This window comes from Erpetoichthys calabaricus, chromosome 5 (genome assembly GCF_900747795.2).
Source record: "Erpetoichthys calabaricus chromosome 5, fErpCal1.3, whole genome shotgun sequence".
Classification (NCBI taxonomy): Eukaryota; Metazoa; Chordata; class Cladistia; order Polypteriformes; family Polypteridae; genus Erpetoichthys; species Erpetoichthys calabaricus.
Window position 1 is genome coordinate 22,165,393 of NC_041398.2, and position 20,002 is coordinate 22,185,394.

At 39.1% G+C, this 20,002-nt stretch overlaps 1 protein-coding gene across 1 annotated transcript; it reads left to right on the forward strand.

Moving 5' to 3' along the window:
- On the forward strand, nucleotides 1-19,512 carry LOC114643716 (zinc finger protein 664-like). The gene is made up of 3 exons (XM_028792235.2): nucleotides 1-144; nucleotides 5,426-5,957; nucleotides 18,187-19,512. Exons 2-3 carry the CDS (start codon nucleotides 5,507-5,509, stop codon nucleotides 19,209-19,211), a joined length of 1,476 nt encoding a protein of 491 aa, XP_028648068.1. The 5' UTR covers nucleotides 1-144; nucleotides 5,426-5,506; the 3' UTR covers nucleotides 19,212-19,512.
- Nucleotides 19,513-20,002: the final 490 nt, after the last annotated feature.

Sequence of the window (20,002 nt, forward strand, 5' to 3'; positions counted from 1 at the left end):
GGTGCCTGGAGTACTCGAAGGGAGCGTGCGAGTGACGAGTTCCTTTCGGTGTTGTTTGATTCTGCGAGCGCGCCTTTTGATGGAGAGCAACTCGCATAACTGGCACGTGTTCAGATTTTTCAGCACATCCGACAGAGACGTGAGGTGAGTGTGGGTCGAAGGGTATTCAGTGGTCTGAGCAATGGGGGCTGGCAGGGCTCCTCAAACAACGGAGAGCAGCGTCTACGGCACTCGGCGAATTAAACGATGGGGACATCGAGGGCGGTCGTGAGAGAAAAAAAGGAGAAGGAAGCAACCAGAAGGGATTAGTTACCATACTGGCTAACTGCACTATCTCACCCCATGGGAGAACAGTAGCATCACTGAACATATTTGCTTTGCTCTGCTCTTCTTAACGAAATGTCCAGTGGTTTATGGTACTTCATAACCTAAACAACCGCGTGCTTGGTCAGTTGGTGATTTTAAATTGCTTCCCCAGTTGGTGTATGCGTGAATAGGCCCGGTGAAGAAGTGCCCACCCGTCCAAGTGTGCTCCTGCTTTGTGGTTGTTGTTGTCTGTATTTAGGCGAGTTTTTTTGTTTTCATTTGCACCTAATTATTAACTGATGGCTACAGAAGACCATCAGGATCCGAGTTGAGTGTCCTGCTTTATACCATGGTGCAAAAATGACATCCCGAAGGATCATGGGAAATGACCATATCAATGGAGCATGCTAGGATCTCAGACATGGTGACATCCATTAGTGAAACAGAACAGCGTCAAAAAAGACTGTAAAAATTTAAGCTTAAAAATAATACCAGACTTCGTTTCTTTGGTTTATAAAAACAAGGCAATTTAAGATAATATAAATGCAAACCTAGGAAAAACAGACAATAACTAAATATGGGATGGGTCAGACATCTGATCCTGCCACACCAATCCCTGTCAAATCTTGCATCCTATAGTGAGAGATAGTTGGGTGCAGCCGTCCATTTTATTCCTCCTATGACATCATCCATAATGACAGGGCTGATACACCTACACAGCTCCTGCCCGCCTGGCTGGCACTTCAAAATATTTACTTCCAATACTGGTGACTTGTGAAACAAACCAGAGACATGGGAAATGAGGCTTTCCTATCCATGAGTTCACATTACACAAGTCTCTATTCTGCTTTCTTCAAAACTTGTCTTTTACCAGAAATATCCAAGCTCAGGCCTTTTTTTTAAGGTGTTTAATTATCTTAGCAAATGAGCGATCATGCATGAATGTGTCCTGGCCCCCTGTCCAGGGTTTTCTCTTCCGGTGCTCCATCTCCACTGTAATTATGAAGTGGATAAGCAGGTTAGCCCAGTGGTTACTCACAATCAGTCGGTCATTTTTCCTAGTAATTCATCTCTTTGTTTAGTTATCTGGTGTAAGCATCCAGGAGTGTTGTGCTGCATGGGAGAGAACTCAGTCGAACATCAGAAGCAATTCCTTGGAATGTCTGTCAGTCCACAAGGAGAGGGGAAATTGCTCATATTGCTTTGTCCAATCAGCCCTACACAGCTCGCCAGTCCTTTCCACTTATTTCTTCTAAAAAAACATCAAGTCGAGTTTTGAAAGAACATAAAGTCCTACTGTCTACCACACTACTTGGTCACTTATTCCAGGTGTCTATGGTTCTATGTGTAGAGAAAACTTCCTAATGTTTATGTGAATTGCGTTTCTGTGTTCTTTGATTAGACAGGTTTATTAATCCCATGGGGAAATTCAAATGCATGGAGCAGCAGAAAATATAAAAAACAAGAATACAGACACACATGACAGATAATACAGCCAAGTAATCGATCAATCAATAAAAATAAACTTATAGAGTACATTGGGTGGAAGCATTAATTGCCTCATAGCAGTGAGCAGAAAAACCCCTTCCCCCAGAGGTGCTTCTTAGCACACCATGGTGGAATGAACCTGTGGTTAAAAGTGCTCCTGAAGGGGATGGAGGGCATTCTTGATGAACTCATTTTAAAATAGTCTCAATCCACTGGACTAATTTCTTTCATAATTTAAAACACTTCACTCAGGTCTCCTCTTAATCTTTTTTTGCTTAAACTGTAAAGCCTCAGCTCTTTTAATCTTTCCTCATAACTCATCCCCTGTAGCCCTGAATCAGCCTAGTCACTCTTCTTTGGACTTTCTCTTGTGCAGCTATGTCCTTTGTGTAGAGCAAAACTGCACCCAGGGCTCCAGATGAAGCCTCACCAGTGTGTTATAAAGTTTGAGCAGAACCTCCTGTGACTTGTACTCCACACGTCAAGACGCTATATAACCTGACATTCTGTTAGCCTTCTTAATGGCTTCTGCCAGTTGATAACGTAGAGTCCACCACGACTCCTAAATCCTTCTCATAAGGTGTATTCTCAATTCTCAGACGTCCCATTGTATATTCAAACCTAACATTTTACTTCCTACATGTAATACTTTATATTTACTGACATTAAATGTCATCTGCCACAAATCTGTCCAAGCCTGTCTGCAAGTCCCTCTGTAATAATTCAATTGATTCAAGATTATGTAGTCCACCTATCTTGGTATCATCTGAAAACTTAACCAGTTTGTTACTTATATTCCTTTCCAAATCATATATATATACAGTATACACACATATACATATATTAGCTGTCCCCATGGCTCCAACCATGCAGTAATGAAACAGGACAAACGTTGGCACTGTATCTGATTGTGTTCAGCTCTGACGGGAGAGCGTTTCCCGTGTGGAGAGAAAAGCAAATTGCTGTGATGTCTCTGGCAATCGGCAGCTACCCTCTAAAACACACATACTGTATCTCTGATCTCTCTCTCTCAAAAACATCAAACATTACTCCTTAACAATCTCTATATGATGATGTCTGCTGAACAAACAGGTATCACTAGCTAAGCGGAGGCAAGGCACTCTAAAACATGTGGCGAGAGGAAGAGCGACTCGAATGGAGGCTGGCATGTGAATGAGGAAGGACCCGCCCCTTGGCCTTCAGCCTGTCTCTTGGATTTGCGCAAATAAATCGGTGCCGAAACCGAACTATAATATTTAGCGCGATGAGAAAAGTTACAAAAATCAACCGTAATTTTCAAGTAAATTATAGAAAAAAAAAAAACAATCTAAATCCATTAAGTAGTTCACTCGTGAAAAGCAGACAGACAGACAAATGTTGGATTTTATAAATTATATTAATTATAGCAGCAGCCCCAGCACTGACCCCTGTGGAACACCACACTTAACATTAGCCATGTCTGGGAAAATTCTGATTAAACATCACCCTGAACTCCCTGCTCTTCTTATTCTTCTATTGTTCAGTATTCAGAAATGAGAATTATATTTAAAAGTATAAGAAATTGGTAAAAAAAAAATACAAATAGCATTAAATGCTTAACTCTCTTTTGTTGCCTTCCTATTCCTGTGCAGTTTGCTCACTTAATTTTATCTTAGTAATGACAATTAGTAATGAGTGGAATAAATATGAGGGCAAATGGCACTGAATAATGAAAGGCTGCACTGCTTAGGTGTCAGACCTACCAGTGTGCTCATTGGTAAATGATATATTTCAAATATTCCAGATATTTAAGCTAAGAATTTGAATTAGGGTCGTGATGAAAATCTTAAAAACCAAGATTAAAACAGTAAAAAACTGAATTATTCCCATCTAACAGATTGCTAAATTCCAATAAAACAAATGGGAAAACATGACTTGTGATTTCTGGATTGACCCCAAAACACAGAAACAGAAATAACAGCTGGCTGAATTCAGATACAACACCAATTAAGAAGAGGAGTGTTTGGGATGAAAGCCTATAGCTACAGGCAACTCCCAGGACCAAATGTGAGAAACACCAGGTTTTAAAATATTTCGACGGGTAAACTTTCTGACCTAAAAGTAATTTCTTGTTTTTTTTAAAAGAACACACTGTTTTGTCAGCTGACTTATTTTTGTCTTTCTGCTGCCTTATGTATTTCTTGCGCTTTGTGTTACTTCTCTGGGAAAATTTTAAATGTATGCACTATACCCACAAATCACAAAGGAATACTTTTTTTTTTTTAATTTTATTTATTTTTTTATTGTAAACATTCCATACAAATAGATCAATTTATCACAAAAAAAAATTGAAGACAAATCAAACCCCACCCCTGAGAAGGAGAGCTTAGCCAAAGGAGAATTGCTTAGGGCTTTTTAATAAGGCAACAATAAACAAAAGAAAGGAAGAAATATATATATATATATATATATATATATATATATATATATATAGGTAAATAAAAAAAGGAGAAGGGAATTAAATGCGGTAATAGTTATTTCTCTTATTCTAAAATAATATTGATTAGATCCTGCCAGGTTTTAAAAAAATTCTGTACAGATCCACTAACTGAGAATTTAATTTTTTCCAATTCCAAATAATATAAAACATCGGTTTCCCACTGACTTATCAGAGGAGAGTTAGGATTCTTCCAATTTAACAAAATAAGTCTGCGTGCCAAAAGTGTAGTGAATGCAATCACCGTTTTCTTGTCCTTCTCCACTTCAAGTCCGTCTGTAAGAACACCGACCACAGCTGTTAATGAGTTAGGAGGGATTGTGACCCCAAGGCTGTCTGAAAGGCACTTAAAAATTCTGGTCCAAAATGATGTTAGTTTGGTACAGGCCCAAAACATGTGACCCAGTGAGGCAGGAGCTTGGTTGCAGCGTTCGCAGGTTGGATCTTGCCCTGGAAACATTTTGGACAGTTTTAAGCGAGACGGATGAGCTCGATATATAATTTTTAGTTGAATACTTTTTATAAAATGGCACCCTTCTATTTGAGTGTTATTATTTTTTAGGAGAAGAAGGGAAGAGATAACCATGAATCCCAAAAACAAGTTTTATGTTAAGTGATTAACTTAGATAAGACTTGATGGAAAGTCCATAATACACTTGGCCTAAATTACCTAGGGCCAGGACACTTTAGGCCCATTCCAGATTTCTATATTCATGGGTTCAGAGTCTAGTGAAATTATTACTTGCTTGTAACACATCACCACTCTATGGCATTATGATTAGTACATAGAATTGCCTTACCTCAAAACTCCAACAGAGTTATCTGAACAATCTCTGAGAAAAGCTTTGAATATACACCTGTAGATTTTTCTAGAATGGTTTTTAGCCATGGAGAACAGCAAGGCCATGAGAGATTACTTGTTGGGCATAGAGAATGAAAGTTAATCATGTTAAACTTTTGCTCCAGTTCTTAAGTCTGCTACTGCATATAACATTCCTGAATAGACCAATATAATGAATACTGCTAAATATATTCACATTTTTTATTTAATTTTTCCAGTGTTGAAAAAACTGCAATGTGTTTTTTACACAGGCAATAAGCTGCATTTTTAAATAAAGATCCTTCTAAAATGAGATTTTTTTCCTTTCATTGTAGGACTACAGACCCAAAGAGGGAATAGTAGAACAACAGCGCAGTCAAGGAGAAAAGGAGACTGCTGTGTTTAATGTAGATACTATGGAACAAGTGGTGGCCGCGATCAAGAAAGAGGATTGTGAAGAGGAGTCTCTCCCTGTTTCACAGCAGCCCCTAAGCGTTAAGCAAGAAGCTTTTGAAGATGGGGATGCTAATTTAATAAGCAAGGATTTTGAAGACAGAACTGTCAGCTGCAAAGTGGAGGATTTTGAACTGGTGCCCAAGAGCTTTGAAAGTGTAAGTCATGAAGCTGTACGTACCCTCAAGGAAGACTGCCATACACACCGGTCATTCCCAGTAGACCAATGTGCTGAAGTGAAAAAGGAGATGAGTGAGTCAGAGTCCATTCAGATGGGAGAGTGGTCTCCTCATGTGCAGTTTGTCCACATAACACCTGCAAAAACAGAGTATGAAGACAAGTTGATCAGAGGTACACTCAATGAAACTGAAGCAAAAGAAGAAGACCCGTCATGTGCTGGACACAGAGAAATATGTAAGTGTTGAGAATTTTAGACATTACACCAAGGCTTTTATGTTGCAACTGGGGGAGATGTTGGGATAAAGTTAGGCAGTATTGTAATTTAATGGGAACAGCAGTCAGTTTGTATATTCTTGTTCATCATCATGACACCGAATGGTGAGAAACGGTGATGTTGGTTGATGTAGTAATTACAGGTGATAATACTACTAACACTTCCATTAATGCTGTTTCTCCCACCGTCTCCAAAGATTTGCCAGTTAAATGAATTGGTGATTTGAAATTGGCTTCTGTGTCAGAGTTGGTGTTACTTGCACCCTGTCTGGAAACAAGGACTCCATGACCCAGAATTGGACTAAGCTGTAATATATAGACAATTCTATGGATATATATTTGCACTTATAAAGGTTTTTGCTCCTTTAGAATTTAATTCCTACGTTTAGTGAATGTTTTGTATGGAAATCAATAACATCATTATTTTTTATCGTATTAATTTTCAGTATTTATACAACATCTTAATAATGGTCACGTGAATGCCATGTGTTACTATGAAGATGATCATGCATTCGCATTATCCCTCTGAGGATCGAAAACCTTTTCTTTAATAGTGGTAGCTTCAAAACAAGTAGGCCCTAGTTTCAGGTTTTGAACTCTCGATTTTGTCTTTCCCCATTTTTTGCTTCTTGGTATTTTTGAGCCTTATCTTCCAATTTTGAATAACATTTTTGTCTTTCATGTTATCTCCCAGTCATTTTGATTGCATTAATCCTTGTGGGTCAAAATACAAACGTGTGTGAGATTTTATGCATATAATGAACCCTGCAATGGATTGCTGCCCTGTCCTGGTATAGTTCCTGCCTTGTACTGGGATAGGCTACAGCATCTCCGTGATTTTGCTCAGGATAACTGAGTATTAAAATAGATAAATGCAATGAGTATGGCCCTGGATATTTGCAAATAAACAAGAAATTGTACTTATTTCTGCATTAATATCCAATATTAATACCTCAGAAGATGTAAGTCCATGTACAGTAGATTTAGTGATACATTGTCAAAATGTGTTACTTGTGTGGCCACAGCTAAGGTGGTATTGTCCATATCACTGACCCAAATTTCTATAATTAAACAAAGATGAGACTTTCTGCTTACTATAATGTAATGAATCACACAGCGGTTACCCACACAGGGCCAGTTTATAGTGACAGTCTAGACCAGGGGTCACCAACTCCGGTCCTGGAGGACCACCATGGCTGCAGGTTTTCATTCTATCCCTTTTCTTAATGATTGACCTGTTTTTGCTGCTAATTAACTCCTTTTACATTCATTTTAATTTACTTGCTCTTGAAGACTTAGACCCCTTAATTGTTTCTTTTTCTTTAATTAGCTGCCAAACAGTAATGAGATACAAAATGAGCCAAAACAACTGGTGTCCATCATACAATATCTGAAAATAATGAAAGATGAAGGTCTCAGGAGTGTCGATCTGCTCAGGTCCCCAAAACATTTGAACAGTTGCTCTTAGAAAGAGAAAATCAACAATATCAGAAATGTCTGCTAATGCACCACGAGAACGGCAACAAGCCACGAAATTAAAGAATTGGTTTAACGACAAGAATTGGCACCTCATTAAGCAGCTGCTTGGAGTGAAATTAGTTGGAGTTTGAGGCCCTGACTTGGTCTTCTGTTGGCTCACTTACTTCACATTTCATTTCTATTTGGGTGTCATTTAAGAGAAAGAAATGAAGCAATTCAGAGGAACGATGAAGAAAAACTCAGGGGAGCAAATCTTGAAAAACAAGTCAATTAAAATGAATTCATGAGTTAATTAGCAGCAAAAACTGGGCACTCATTATAAAAGGGTTAGAATGAAAACCTGCAGCCACGGTGCTCCTCCAGAACTGGACTTGGCGATCCTTGGTCTAGACCAACCTGTGCATGTTTGGAGTTGGACCTTAATGTCTATGTTGTGTTCATCAAAGCATGCTGACCTGTTGCTTATCAAATCCTCAATTTTTGAGTAAGAATGTAAAAAAATTGAAACACAACAGTAGATTATCCAGCCAATTGTGCTTGTTTGGTTACTTAATAGCTAAGTTTTCCCAATATCTCATCTACAAGTGGTCAAAATTTAACTCGATGACATGATAGTTACTCTCAGAACAGAGCTGCGTTAAGTTGGTCTTCCAGGCTTCAATCTTTATTGTACTCTCCCTTTCATTTCCATTGATGTTCTTCTTTGCTTAATTTAGTGTTTATATAAAGAATTCTTTTAGATCTACTTTATTGATGCATTTGAGGATTTTTTAGACTAGGATAAGGTCCCCACACAGTCTTCTCTGTTTGAGACTGAACAGGTTTAATCCTCTGTTCAGAGTACAACATGTCCTTAAGTCCTGGGATGCCCCTGGATGCTCTTCCACTATGTCTTTCTTGTCACATGGTGACCAAAACTACACACAATACTCCAGATGCAGTCTCTCTAGTATCCAGAGACATGTCTGAGGGGAAAACTCGGGTTATCTCTTGCTCCTTTCTTGGTTGTTGTGGTGTGAGAATTTGTATATAAGTTGATAAATATTTTGTATGTCTTTGTTTGTAAGTCAGACAAAGCAATGTAATACTATTGTTACATTATTGATAAGAACAGCAATGGTTTGATGGTTAAGAACTCCCCAACCACCCCACCACCCCTTTTTTTAGGAATGAGTCTTTGTAATTTTATGACAGGGCTGGGGGAAGTGCCTCAAACCAGTTTGGCAAGTGTTTCTCTGTAGGACTCTGTCAGTCAATCCCCACAGGAAAGCCAATCTACCGAGCTGGCAAGCATCAGCTGAGCAAATGGTTTTGAGGTGCAGGTGTGAAAGGTATTGTGTGCCCCATTGGTCTGAAGTATGGCTGCTTGGAATTGGCCTGAATTGGAAGCCATTCTGTAACACAACACCGTATTGGTGTAAGGGTTTGAACAAAGAATGCATAAATCCGGTTGCTTTACCCCTCCCTATCTCTCTTACAAACATCACCATGAAGAAGCATCTCTCTGTCACACCATTGCCATGAGAAGCACAACCCGGCATCCATATTGAGACAGGCATGCAGCTTGTTCTGAAGAAAGCTGACCAACAATGATGCCTTAACTAGAGACATTTTAAGTAATAAACAAGTCTGTGTGCCGCCTGAACCTACACATCAGCATTTATCAGGTTGTATGGTTGCCAGTATTCACTTGTACATTGCTTATTGTTACTATTTTATGAATATTATCAATAATACATTATTTAAAGTTGTAACTTTACTCCTGCTTGTCTTTTACTACACCTAATTGCATGAGGTTATAAATGTAGAAGGGAAGGTGGGGAGCAGTTATATGGTAGAATACCTTATAAACAGTGATAAGTCTGTGAGATTTTAGGCATTCTGACAAAGGCTACACATTAATAATACAAAAGGGGAAAGTAGAATAATATAGAACTCTACCAAGCCAAAACATAGGTTAGGGGGTGAGCGATCTGCCCAACATAGTGACATTAGGGTCCTGATGTTACGCCATGTAGTTCCACCACCAGGTGATGGGGCTTGAACAAATTGGGTTACCTGCTGTTGGCCTGAGTCCCCTTTAGTCCCTAACCCTGTGTAGCCCTTCAATTAAACTCCTATTTAATTAAACACCACTCAAACTTAACCTCTGAAACCACAAAAATTGGTATTAAAATGTTTATCTTATTTATTAAAGCACAAAACAAAATACAGTTATCAAGGTTAAATGCAGATAATGCCAGGTATAATAATTTACTTTGTTGCCTGCTTTAACTATTAAGTCCTTTAATATAGTTAAAGAATAAGTAATAGAGAAGTAAAAGTCTCAAAAGTTGTTCAGCAGCATTGATACATATTCAGACCTCAATTCTGTCTTTAATATGTCTAATTAATTCAAATTTTATTGAGATTACAGTGCCTTCAAAAAGTATTCAGACTCCTTCACTTTCTTCATATTTTGCTGTGTTGCAGCCTTGTGCAGAAGTCATTTAAGTTATTTTCCCCCATCAAGCAACAGTCACTACTCCAGAATGACAAAACAAAACAGTATATTAAAAAAAAAAAAAATGACAGCATTTGGTAAGATTGCCGGACCAAGCTTCACATTCCTGGACTTGAGGATTTTCTGCTATTCTTCTCTACACTGTCCACGGTTATTATATTAGAATAATATATGGTTGTATATTAAAATCATCATCATCAATGTACTGTATGTTCATAACTTATGAATAATCAAATAAAAGGCTGCCGAATTTAGTCATGAGCAATGATATATATATAGATTAAAAAAGACTGCAGCACAGATGTAGCACTTGCTTGCAGACCACCAAGGCCATATTCATTGCTCATGACTAAATATATATATATATATATATATATATATATATATATATACATACAATGGAACCTCAGGTCATGAACGTCTCGGACCAAGTACAAATCGGGTTACGACCAAAAAGTTTGCCAAACTTTTGCATTTGTTCATGACCACACACTCGGGTGACGAACAAGCCAGTTTCCCTTCTGGTTCGTACACGCAGATGATTTCCGCACGTGTTCAGTCTCTCCCTGTGCATTCCCTGTGCAGCGAGCGACAGAGAGAGCAAGAGCACGCGCGAGAGAGTGTGGGAGTGCCAGCGAGAGAGAGAGAGAGCACAAGCGAGCGTATATATATTTACATACAGTTTGTACGGTCCAGAACGGATTAATTGTATTTACATACAATCCTATGGGGGGGGAAATTACTTCGGGTCACAACCAAATCGGTTTGCGACCAGAGTTTTAGAACGAATTACGGTCATGACCCGAGGTTCCACTGTGTATATATATATATATATATATATATATATATATATATATATATATAATCTAAGTCTATGTATGTATGTATGTTCCAGCATCACTTCTGAACGGCTGGAGCGATTTTCATGAAACTTGGTACACGTTTGTCATTGGTCGACTAAAAATACTGTAGGGGGATATCAACCCTAACCCACCCCCTTCTGGGAATGGTTGGGGGGTGATTTTGCATTCTTCTATGCATTTTATAATCCTGATGACACTTGGAACGACCACCAGAGGGCGAACTGGAGGTGACTGCCTGTATTCTTTGTTTGAGCTGCACCACACGCACCAGTTGCTTTTGAAATTAAGTACAGTTTTCCAGTTCCGAGCGTCAACTGGATGATAACATACAAGACCACAAAACAAGCACACTAGTGAGTCTTCATTGTGTGTTGATTTATATTTATTTTTAATGTTGTTTTTTTTTTTAAATTATATGTTCTCAAACCAAAAAAAAAAAAAAAAACACTTTATTTTCCTCCCGGGCAATGCTGTGTATTTCAGCTAGTATCTCATACAAGTGCATCAAAGGATGTAAAGTCGCCTAAATTTTTATAGGGATGGTTTGCAGTTCATCACACAGAATTATCCCAAGGCCAGTACCTCAACCTTGATATCTCTTGATTTATGAAGGAATGTAGAATCATTTGGTGCTACCTCAGCCAAAGGAATTGCTCAGGTATACTAAGACAAGTTTCAGTGAAAAGACACAAATCAGATTTTGTACTTAAAGCTGCTTTGGTAAATGATATATTATTTCCAAGAGATCAAATGTTTAGTTAGCAGCATTTTAAACTTCAAAGATACCCTGGCTGATGTTATTTTTTGTTTTAGTTTGAATTAAATTTATTAATACAGATATCTCTTTTGGAAGATCTGATTTTAACTCTTGATCTAATTATGCTCTTTATCCTTTGTTAATCAAGTGATTTAGATTTTGCTTTAATAATAAATATAAAAGATGCACCTAAACAAATATGCTGGGTAGCAGCTACAGCATAGTAACAGGTGTAATAAGCAACAGTCTGTGATTTACGATCACAAGGCTGCAGCCTGTATTGTGCTCTGGTCACCGTTTCAAAAAGGAAGTGGTCAGACATCAAAGTTTCCGTGAAAAGACAAGTTGCAGCCTTGTTTGAGTGTCAACACCACTGGAGGAGGTAGCAAAATTCCAGGGCTCACACCATTTCACCAGTGAGTTGCTGCAATAATTGCCAAGGCACTTATAATCACTATTTTACCAGTGGGTGAGGGAGATTCTGACATCACCTCAGGTGAAGATGAGTTTTAATTTTTTTTCGCTTACCATTATCCATCTTATTATTATTTTTTTTGTGTCTGCTCCGATTAGGGGTTGCCACAGTGGATCATCTTCTTCCATATCTTCCTGTCCTCATCTTGTTCTGTTACACCAATCACCTGCATGTCCTCTCTCACCACATCCATAAACCTTCTCTTAGGTCTTCCTCTTTTTCTCTTCCCTGGCAGCTCTATCTTTAGAACCCTTCTCCCAGTATACCCAGCATCTCTTTTCTGCACATATCCAAACTAATGCAATCTCACCTCACTGACTTTGTCTCCCAACCGTCCAACCTGAGCTGACCCTCTAATGTGCTCATTTCTAATCCTGTCCATCTTTGTCACACCCAGTGCAAATCTTACCATCTTTAACTCTGCCACCTCCAGCTCTGTCTCCTGCTTTCTGGTCAGTGCCACCGTCTCCAGCCCATATAACATAGCTGGTCTCACTACCATCCTGTAGACCTTCTCTTTCACTCTTGCTGATACCCGTCTGTCACAAATCACTCCTGACACTCTTCTCCACCCTGCCTACACTCTCTTTTTCACCTCTCTTCCACAATCCCCATTACTCTGTACTGTTGATCCCAAGTATTTAAACTCATCCACTTTCAGAAATTCTACTCCCTCCATCCTCACCATTCCACTGACCTCCCACTCATTTACACACATGTATTCTGTCTTGTTTCTACTGACCTTCATTCCTCTCCTCTCTAGAGCATATCTTCACCTCTCCAGGGTCTCCTCAACCTGCTCCCTACTATTGCTACAGATCACAATGTCATCAGCAAACATCACAGTCCACGGGGACTCCTGTCTAATCTCGTCTGTCAACCTGTCCATCACCATTGCAAATAAGAAAGGGCTCAGAGCCGATCCCTGATGTAATCCCACCTCCACCTTGAATGTATCCATCACTCCTACCGAGGACCTCACCACTGTCACACTTCTCTCATACATATCCTGTACAACTCTTACGTACTTCTCTGCTACTCCCGAGCTTACCATTATTCATACTTGTGTAAATAATTTGCATGTCTAATAAGACAAACAAGCAGGCAGCAGATGCGACATGTATTAATATTTATTCTGTTCCAGGCAATATTACAAAAGCTGATCCCCTTGCCGGGCATGTGACTCCAGGCAATGATGATGGTGCTGCTGCTGTGCCGAGCACATCATCGTACACTGGCTGCTCACACACCCCTGTCTCGGGAACTGCTGGGCGACCATCTGGCCGTGCGCTAACAGATGCTGTTCTGGAATCGCAAAATGCATTAGTGGATACTATAAGAGATGTAGCCAATGAACTACAAAATAAAGGCAGTACTATGTAATATTGACCAGAAGACAAATGAATGGTTTAAAAAAAATAAATGCTGCATCTGCTTACCTGTGATTATATTCAGTTGAAGTTGTAACGTTGTCTGATTTGGCTGATCAGTTGGCTGGTCAGGTTCATCATACCGCATCAGGTATGGGCAAGCTGTGATTGTGTGTCACGCTACATTCTTGCACAATGCTATAGAGCAGCACTTCACCAGTCTTATCCAGGCAGTTTCCCAAAGCTTCCCTATAGTACATTGTACCAATACCCGAACCTGAGAGTGGGAGTCATTATAATATCACTCTTGTTCGGTCAGTGGGTTGTCGAGCGGGGTGAGAAGCCATGTCTTCAAAGGGTACCCATGTCACCTAAGTATTTGTGTTCTATGATTACAGTACATCATACAGATAATTTACAAATTTGACCAAAGGGGTAATATTAAATGTCTTATCTTACCAAGAAGCCAGCCATCACGCACAACACCATTTTCAAGTTTGCTCCCAACACTACCATTTCTCAGGATGAATGAATCATGAGTTGAGCTAGGCCACCATGCAGCAACATTAATGAGACACTTTTTTACATCACAGATAGTTTGCACTTTAAAAGAGTGGAAATACTTTCTATTTGCCTAAGCACACTCATTCTGTGATGGCACCTTTATAGCAATGTGTGTGCAGTCGATCTCTCTGATTACATTTGGAAAATAGGACGTTGCTGTGAATTGTGCTTTAATTTCTGCCTGTTCAACCACAGTGTACGGAAATCATGTACAGCTGGCATGGCGCGATTCAGTGATGTTTTTGAAATACCTGATCTGTCAGCAAGTTCACGTTGAAAACCTCCTGTGGCTAAAAACCTGAGGGTAGACTTGCAAAGGAACAGATATAGCACAAGTTCCCAAAGTCTACCATTGTAAAGCCGGCACCGCATCAACACACAGGTGCAAGAAGATAGCTTTTTGAAATCGAAATCGACTTGGAAGCCAGTCATCATCACGTGCCAAGAAATCAGCTTGATCTCTAAATACGAGCTGAATCCAGCAGGGGGCGCTAGCTCCCTTGTTGGAATAAGTTCTTTTTAATTGCAGCATGTTACATAACCTAAAACTATATAGATATGATATTAAAAGGCGATACCCCTCCCTTAGTGATGTGGCGGTAAGAAATCACATAGGAGAAATAAGTGATGGTTTATGCGGCATAACAGACAAAGGAAGCCATGACAAGACCATTACTGAAGTGGGAGCTCGATGTATATAGTCTGCTATTTTCATCGCTGCGTTGGAAGGATTTGGATTTCCTTCCATTTGTCATATCTTCTAAATGATAAAACAGACATTATAGTTGGAATAGTTTGGCCATTCTGTGCACCATAATATTGTGGTTTACAATAAGGTGCCTTCAATTTGTAAATGATATGCAGTTAATTTCAGTGTATTTGATGAAGCCAGTGTCTTGGATGCAAATCTGAAAAAAAAGGGATACGGCACAGAAACAGTAGCATTGCATTGACGCTGGGTGCCACCAGTTTGCAAACCCGAGTGGGGAAAAATGCGAAGCTGGCGTGAAAATGTTTGTGACTTCATGCCAATTTAGTTTTTATACATCTCGAAGTAAGCGTGGAAATGGGCATATGCAACATTTTGTGCACCGTTTATACATGAGGCCCCTGGTCTCTAACCAACAGTAAAGGGAACTCAATCTACCATAGACCACATCCCTCTATGTAAACTTGGTAAGGGGCCACACACGTTTAGGATATTATATTATTCTCATCTTCACATTTCTCAAGTCTACTAACTATACCAGAGTAAATGCCATTAATCAAAATTAGTGTAAAAGTCTGAGGACAGACACCCCAGGGACTCTGCTGGTCACATTGCCCTGTTCTTCTATTTGTTAGCTTTTTTTCTTTCTTTCAAGCAGTTAACCAACTTAAAATGTGGTTTCGTGAACTACTACAATTCAGAACTAATATTCAACGCAGAACTGTATCAATCACTGGCAGCTTTCCAGTCAACTGGTGTGTGTCCAGCAGAGAGTGCTAGCTCCACAAATGGACCAGGCTCTGTGCTGGAAATGCCTTATCGAAATGCCAGTCTGGTTACAGTGCCACCTTAAACAGCAACAGAGTAACCACAACAACAGCACAAATAGTAATTGTATACTAAGATTAAACTAAAAGAAGCATTCAGCACAATCCACGATCAGGCTCTGCCAGCACATCCCTAATAAAAGAGAGTTAGAGTTAATGGAAGTGCTTTCACTGCTCCAAGCATTATGCTTCCAATATCGTGTTAAGAAATTTGGAGGGTGCAAGGTTATGGAGGGCTGAAAACTCAAAGTCCCAGGGCTGAGCAGGTCAGTGCGTCAGTGGTTGTGGGTCCTTAAAATTCCAGGGTACAGTAACAATTTTTGTAATTTTCGATAATGCTGTTTTGCTACATGAAACCGATTTGGTTTTTAACTAGGAGTGTCACTGCCCCATGCTACAAAAGAAAAGAATATCACGAGGAGGCACCTCTGAGGCTCAAACTCAAGATCTCCGGTTTATTAGACACACGTTTTAACCAGCTAAGCCACAGCATCCCATGTTTTACTCTTTATGCCACCTTTCCATTTCACTCTCTATAACATAATTTTTAGGGCGGAATTCTTGAAACCTTGCATTTGGAACAAGAAGCTGCAGGTGTATGGTTGGAATTTTTTTCTGCTCGAGTTTGTGCTTTGAGCCAAAGTGGTTGTTATGAGAATGAGTGGACTGGGAAGAAAAATTGTTCTGAGAAGGTCTACCATGAAGAAGATTGTTATGAGAAAGTCAATGGGGCAGAGTAATTATTGTGAGGAAGTCCACAGGACCAGGTAATTGTTATGAGAAAAAGTACTGAGTGAGGTCATTATCATGAGAAACACTGAAGAGCAGATAATGAGAAATGGTGTGAAACGGGGATATTTTGAGATAAGAAGTGTAATAAATGTAAGGCTCGCCCAAGTCATAAGGCTCACTTCATTGAACTGTGATGGCTTTATGTGCTCTGCAATGGTTTCCTATGCTGTGCAATAAAGTGTATTCTGACTGCCTATTTGAAAACTCTGCTTGTTTTTTTTCTGAAGACGGTTTCTCCACAACAGTACATACATATGTTTTCATCCCAGCTTCTTCCAATACTGGGTGACTAGGGTGAGGACAATGTCTTTTTGAAAGCCCTTGGTACAGGGCAGAGATCAGGCAGCCTTGAGCCCAGAGTTACTCATATAGACGGACACACACTTAAACCAGTGTTTCTCAGCAGTTTGATTCACAAGAGGCTGCCGCTGTCTCCCAACCAAATAAGATTTGCTCACAGTATAATTTGCTCCCCAGTTTTTCCCCCACAATGCCACCAAAGGGATCGACACAGCCTTGCAAGGCTTTTTATCCTGTTTTTAAACATGCTTCCTTCAATCTCCCTGACTTCCTCGCCGCCATTCAGTTTTATTTCTCTTCTGAAGTTGTGCATTTTTCTCTTTTCCTAGGTAGTTGGTGAAGGAGTTGGGGGTGAAGCGAGTGTAATTAGAAATACTTTGAGGCACTGTTTATCCCTTCGGTTGGGGGTCTGGTGGTATACCATGAACAATGTTGCAAGCGGTGTGATAAAATAAAATTTGATTGGGAGAGGTTGTAAGAACATTGCTGATGTACGCTAAGTTGAAATTGAAAGAGAATGCTCGGTTAACTAACATAGGGAGAACAGGCAGCAGACAGCCTCCAGGTATAGTACTTGAATCCATAGTGATTGAACTGTAAAACTTCACACTGCAACACTTCATAGTCATACTAAGCAGATTTTATAAATCAAGCATTGCCTCAAGTCCTTCTCAGTAGTCAGTACTTTTGCTGAGTCTGACTCAAGCTTTGTGCATAACTATGTGTAATGGTACATAAAGATGAGATGTTACATAGGCATTATATTTGTTGCTGTTTATTCACAGCTGTGACACATAGTACAACTGACCAATCACAGACAACTGTAAATCATTAGAATGCTCTGAATCTCAGCTATCCAATTGTAATTAGCCATTCACTGTATGCCGCTCAGCATAGGTGGGATCTTAGATAAAAGCAGACAAACTCAGCTGTGACTTGCTGCTTACCTCAGAGTATACAGTACATATGCACATTGCATAGTTTAATAATGAAAGAGAGCAGGCAACATAGAAACTTATGATTTGTTTGAAAGAAGACAACTTTGGGTATGTAAAAATGCCATTATTTCTTTTGATTGATTTACAGGTTTATTGCATCATATACAAACAACTTTGAAATATGGTATGCATAAATTGTTAAACAGAAAACCACATCAGACTTGATCCAAAGATGTTGTCAAAGACAATTATCCTATAATCCCATAAATTGAAAAGAGAAAATTATGTAGCATAAGTAGAAAAGCAGGTTATATGAGTGATGCATAGGATATTAAATAAACCTCATGGTACTTCCAACATCTGAAATGATTTCAGGAATATGCTTTCTAAATATTGTCTTTTATACTTTCAGTGTGACTGAGGTGTAGGCAGACTTTACCTGTGCTCTGCTGGCCATCTAGAATTACTATTTCATTCTATGTGATTCATTTTTGTTCTAGTTTAATAAAGTTAATATAATCCTGAAGACAATGGTTATTTGTACTCCTCTACCTGTGTTTCTATTTAGAGTGCATTTCTAAAATAACATTTTCCTTCTCTTCATTTATTCCAGCATCTCAACATCCTAAATATTCAAGGAAACAAAAATATGTGTCAGAAACAAAGGATTTAAACTCTAAAGAAAGTTTTTCAAATACTGGTTGTGTTACGAAGCATAAGAAGTGCAGGGGATCATCAGATGGAGCCAGTCTTCAGAGGTGCACAAAGGCTCACACTGAAGAGAAACAATATTGCTGTTCTGAATGTGGCAAACAATTCTCATACATAAGCCGCCTTAAAGTACATATGAAGATTCACACTGGTGAAAAGCCGTACTTTTGTTCTTTGTGTGGGAAACGATTCTCTCAGAAAATCAATCTTCAAATGCACTGGAGAATTCACACAGGGGAAAAACCACATTGCTGTTCTGAGTGCGGCAAAAAATTCTCATGCATAAGCTCTTATTACAGACACATAAAAATCCATACTGGGGAAAAGCCTCACCTCTGTTTAGAATGTGGCAAACGATTCTTGTGTAGAAGCCATCTTCAGTCACATATGAAAATTCACACTGGAGAAAAGCCACACTGCTGTCTTGAATGTGGAAAGAAATTTGCACATAAAAGCTATCTTCAGATGCACAGTAAAATGCACACTGGAGAAAAGCCACACTGCTGTTCTGAATGTGGCAAGAGATTTTTGTCCCGAAGCCAGGTTCAGACACACATGAGAATGCACACTGGTGAGAAGCCTCATTGCTGTTCTGAATGTGGAAAACGTTATTCTGGAATAGGCACTCTTCAGCATCACATGTGGGTTCACACTGCAGTGAAGCCCTACTGCTGTTCAGAATGTGGCAAAAAATTCTCAGCCATGAGCAGTGTTCGGGTGCATATGAAAATTCACACCGGTGAGAAGCCTCATTCCTGTTCCGAATGTGGTAAGCAATTCTCGAGTAGAAGCAATTACAAGACGCATCTGAAAATTCACACTGGTGAGAAGGCTCATTGCTGTTCTGAATGTGGCAAACAATTCACAAAGAAATACAATCTTGATAGGCATAGGAAGGTCCACAATGAAGATACAGACCCATCTTGATATCCCACCAGTCCCCATAACCGCATGTGAATTATAAACTGAAGCTTTACTTGGAACCATGAAGATATGACATCAAACCCTTGGTGCAAAGAAAGACATTTACAGAAGTATAATATTATGTCAGTAACCAAAGAGTGAGGTACCCTCCTGTTTTAATAATATGCACAAAAAATAATTTTGTGAAATGAATCCCCAAACATCATGATTGATGTTTATGGTTGATTTTTTGCATTTTCCTAGACTTATTCTGGGTTTCCTTGATATGCAAATATAATTTTATTTATTTATTTTTTGGGCTATCAGTATCCAATTTTGACTTTTTTTTTTCTTGAAGACTGTTATGAAATCTTTACTTCTTTTTTCACTATGCAGCATTACCTGAAGATGAAGGTTATCATAACAGGATAAAAGGTTGGTGCTGTGCACTTCCTGCTCATCTGAGTTTTTGGGTGCAATACAAAGAATTGACAGTGTGGTTGGGAATGATTCTTAGGTTGCCTAACTGAAATGTAAATCCTATTTCTGGCAATAGTCTATAAATCTTTATTATAATATTGGTGTAAAGGAAATTTGGATGGACACTGTTAATTACTTTGTTAATATTCTCAATGTTTACCACTCCCATCCATTCCCTTGTGCCTTACCCCTTGTTAAGTATAACACAGAGAAGACAGACTCAAGCCCATCTTCATATCCCAAAAATGATCACTTATTACAAACTGCAAAAGTAGTCATTTTAATTGGATTAATTAAGATTATAATATTTAAGTCATGTTTTTTGTTTTAGCATT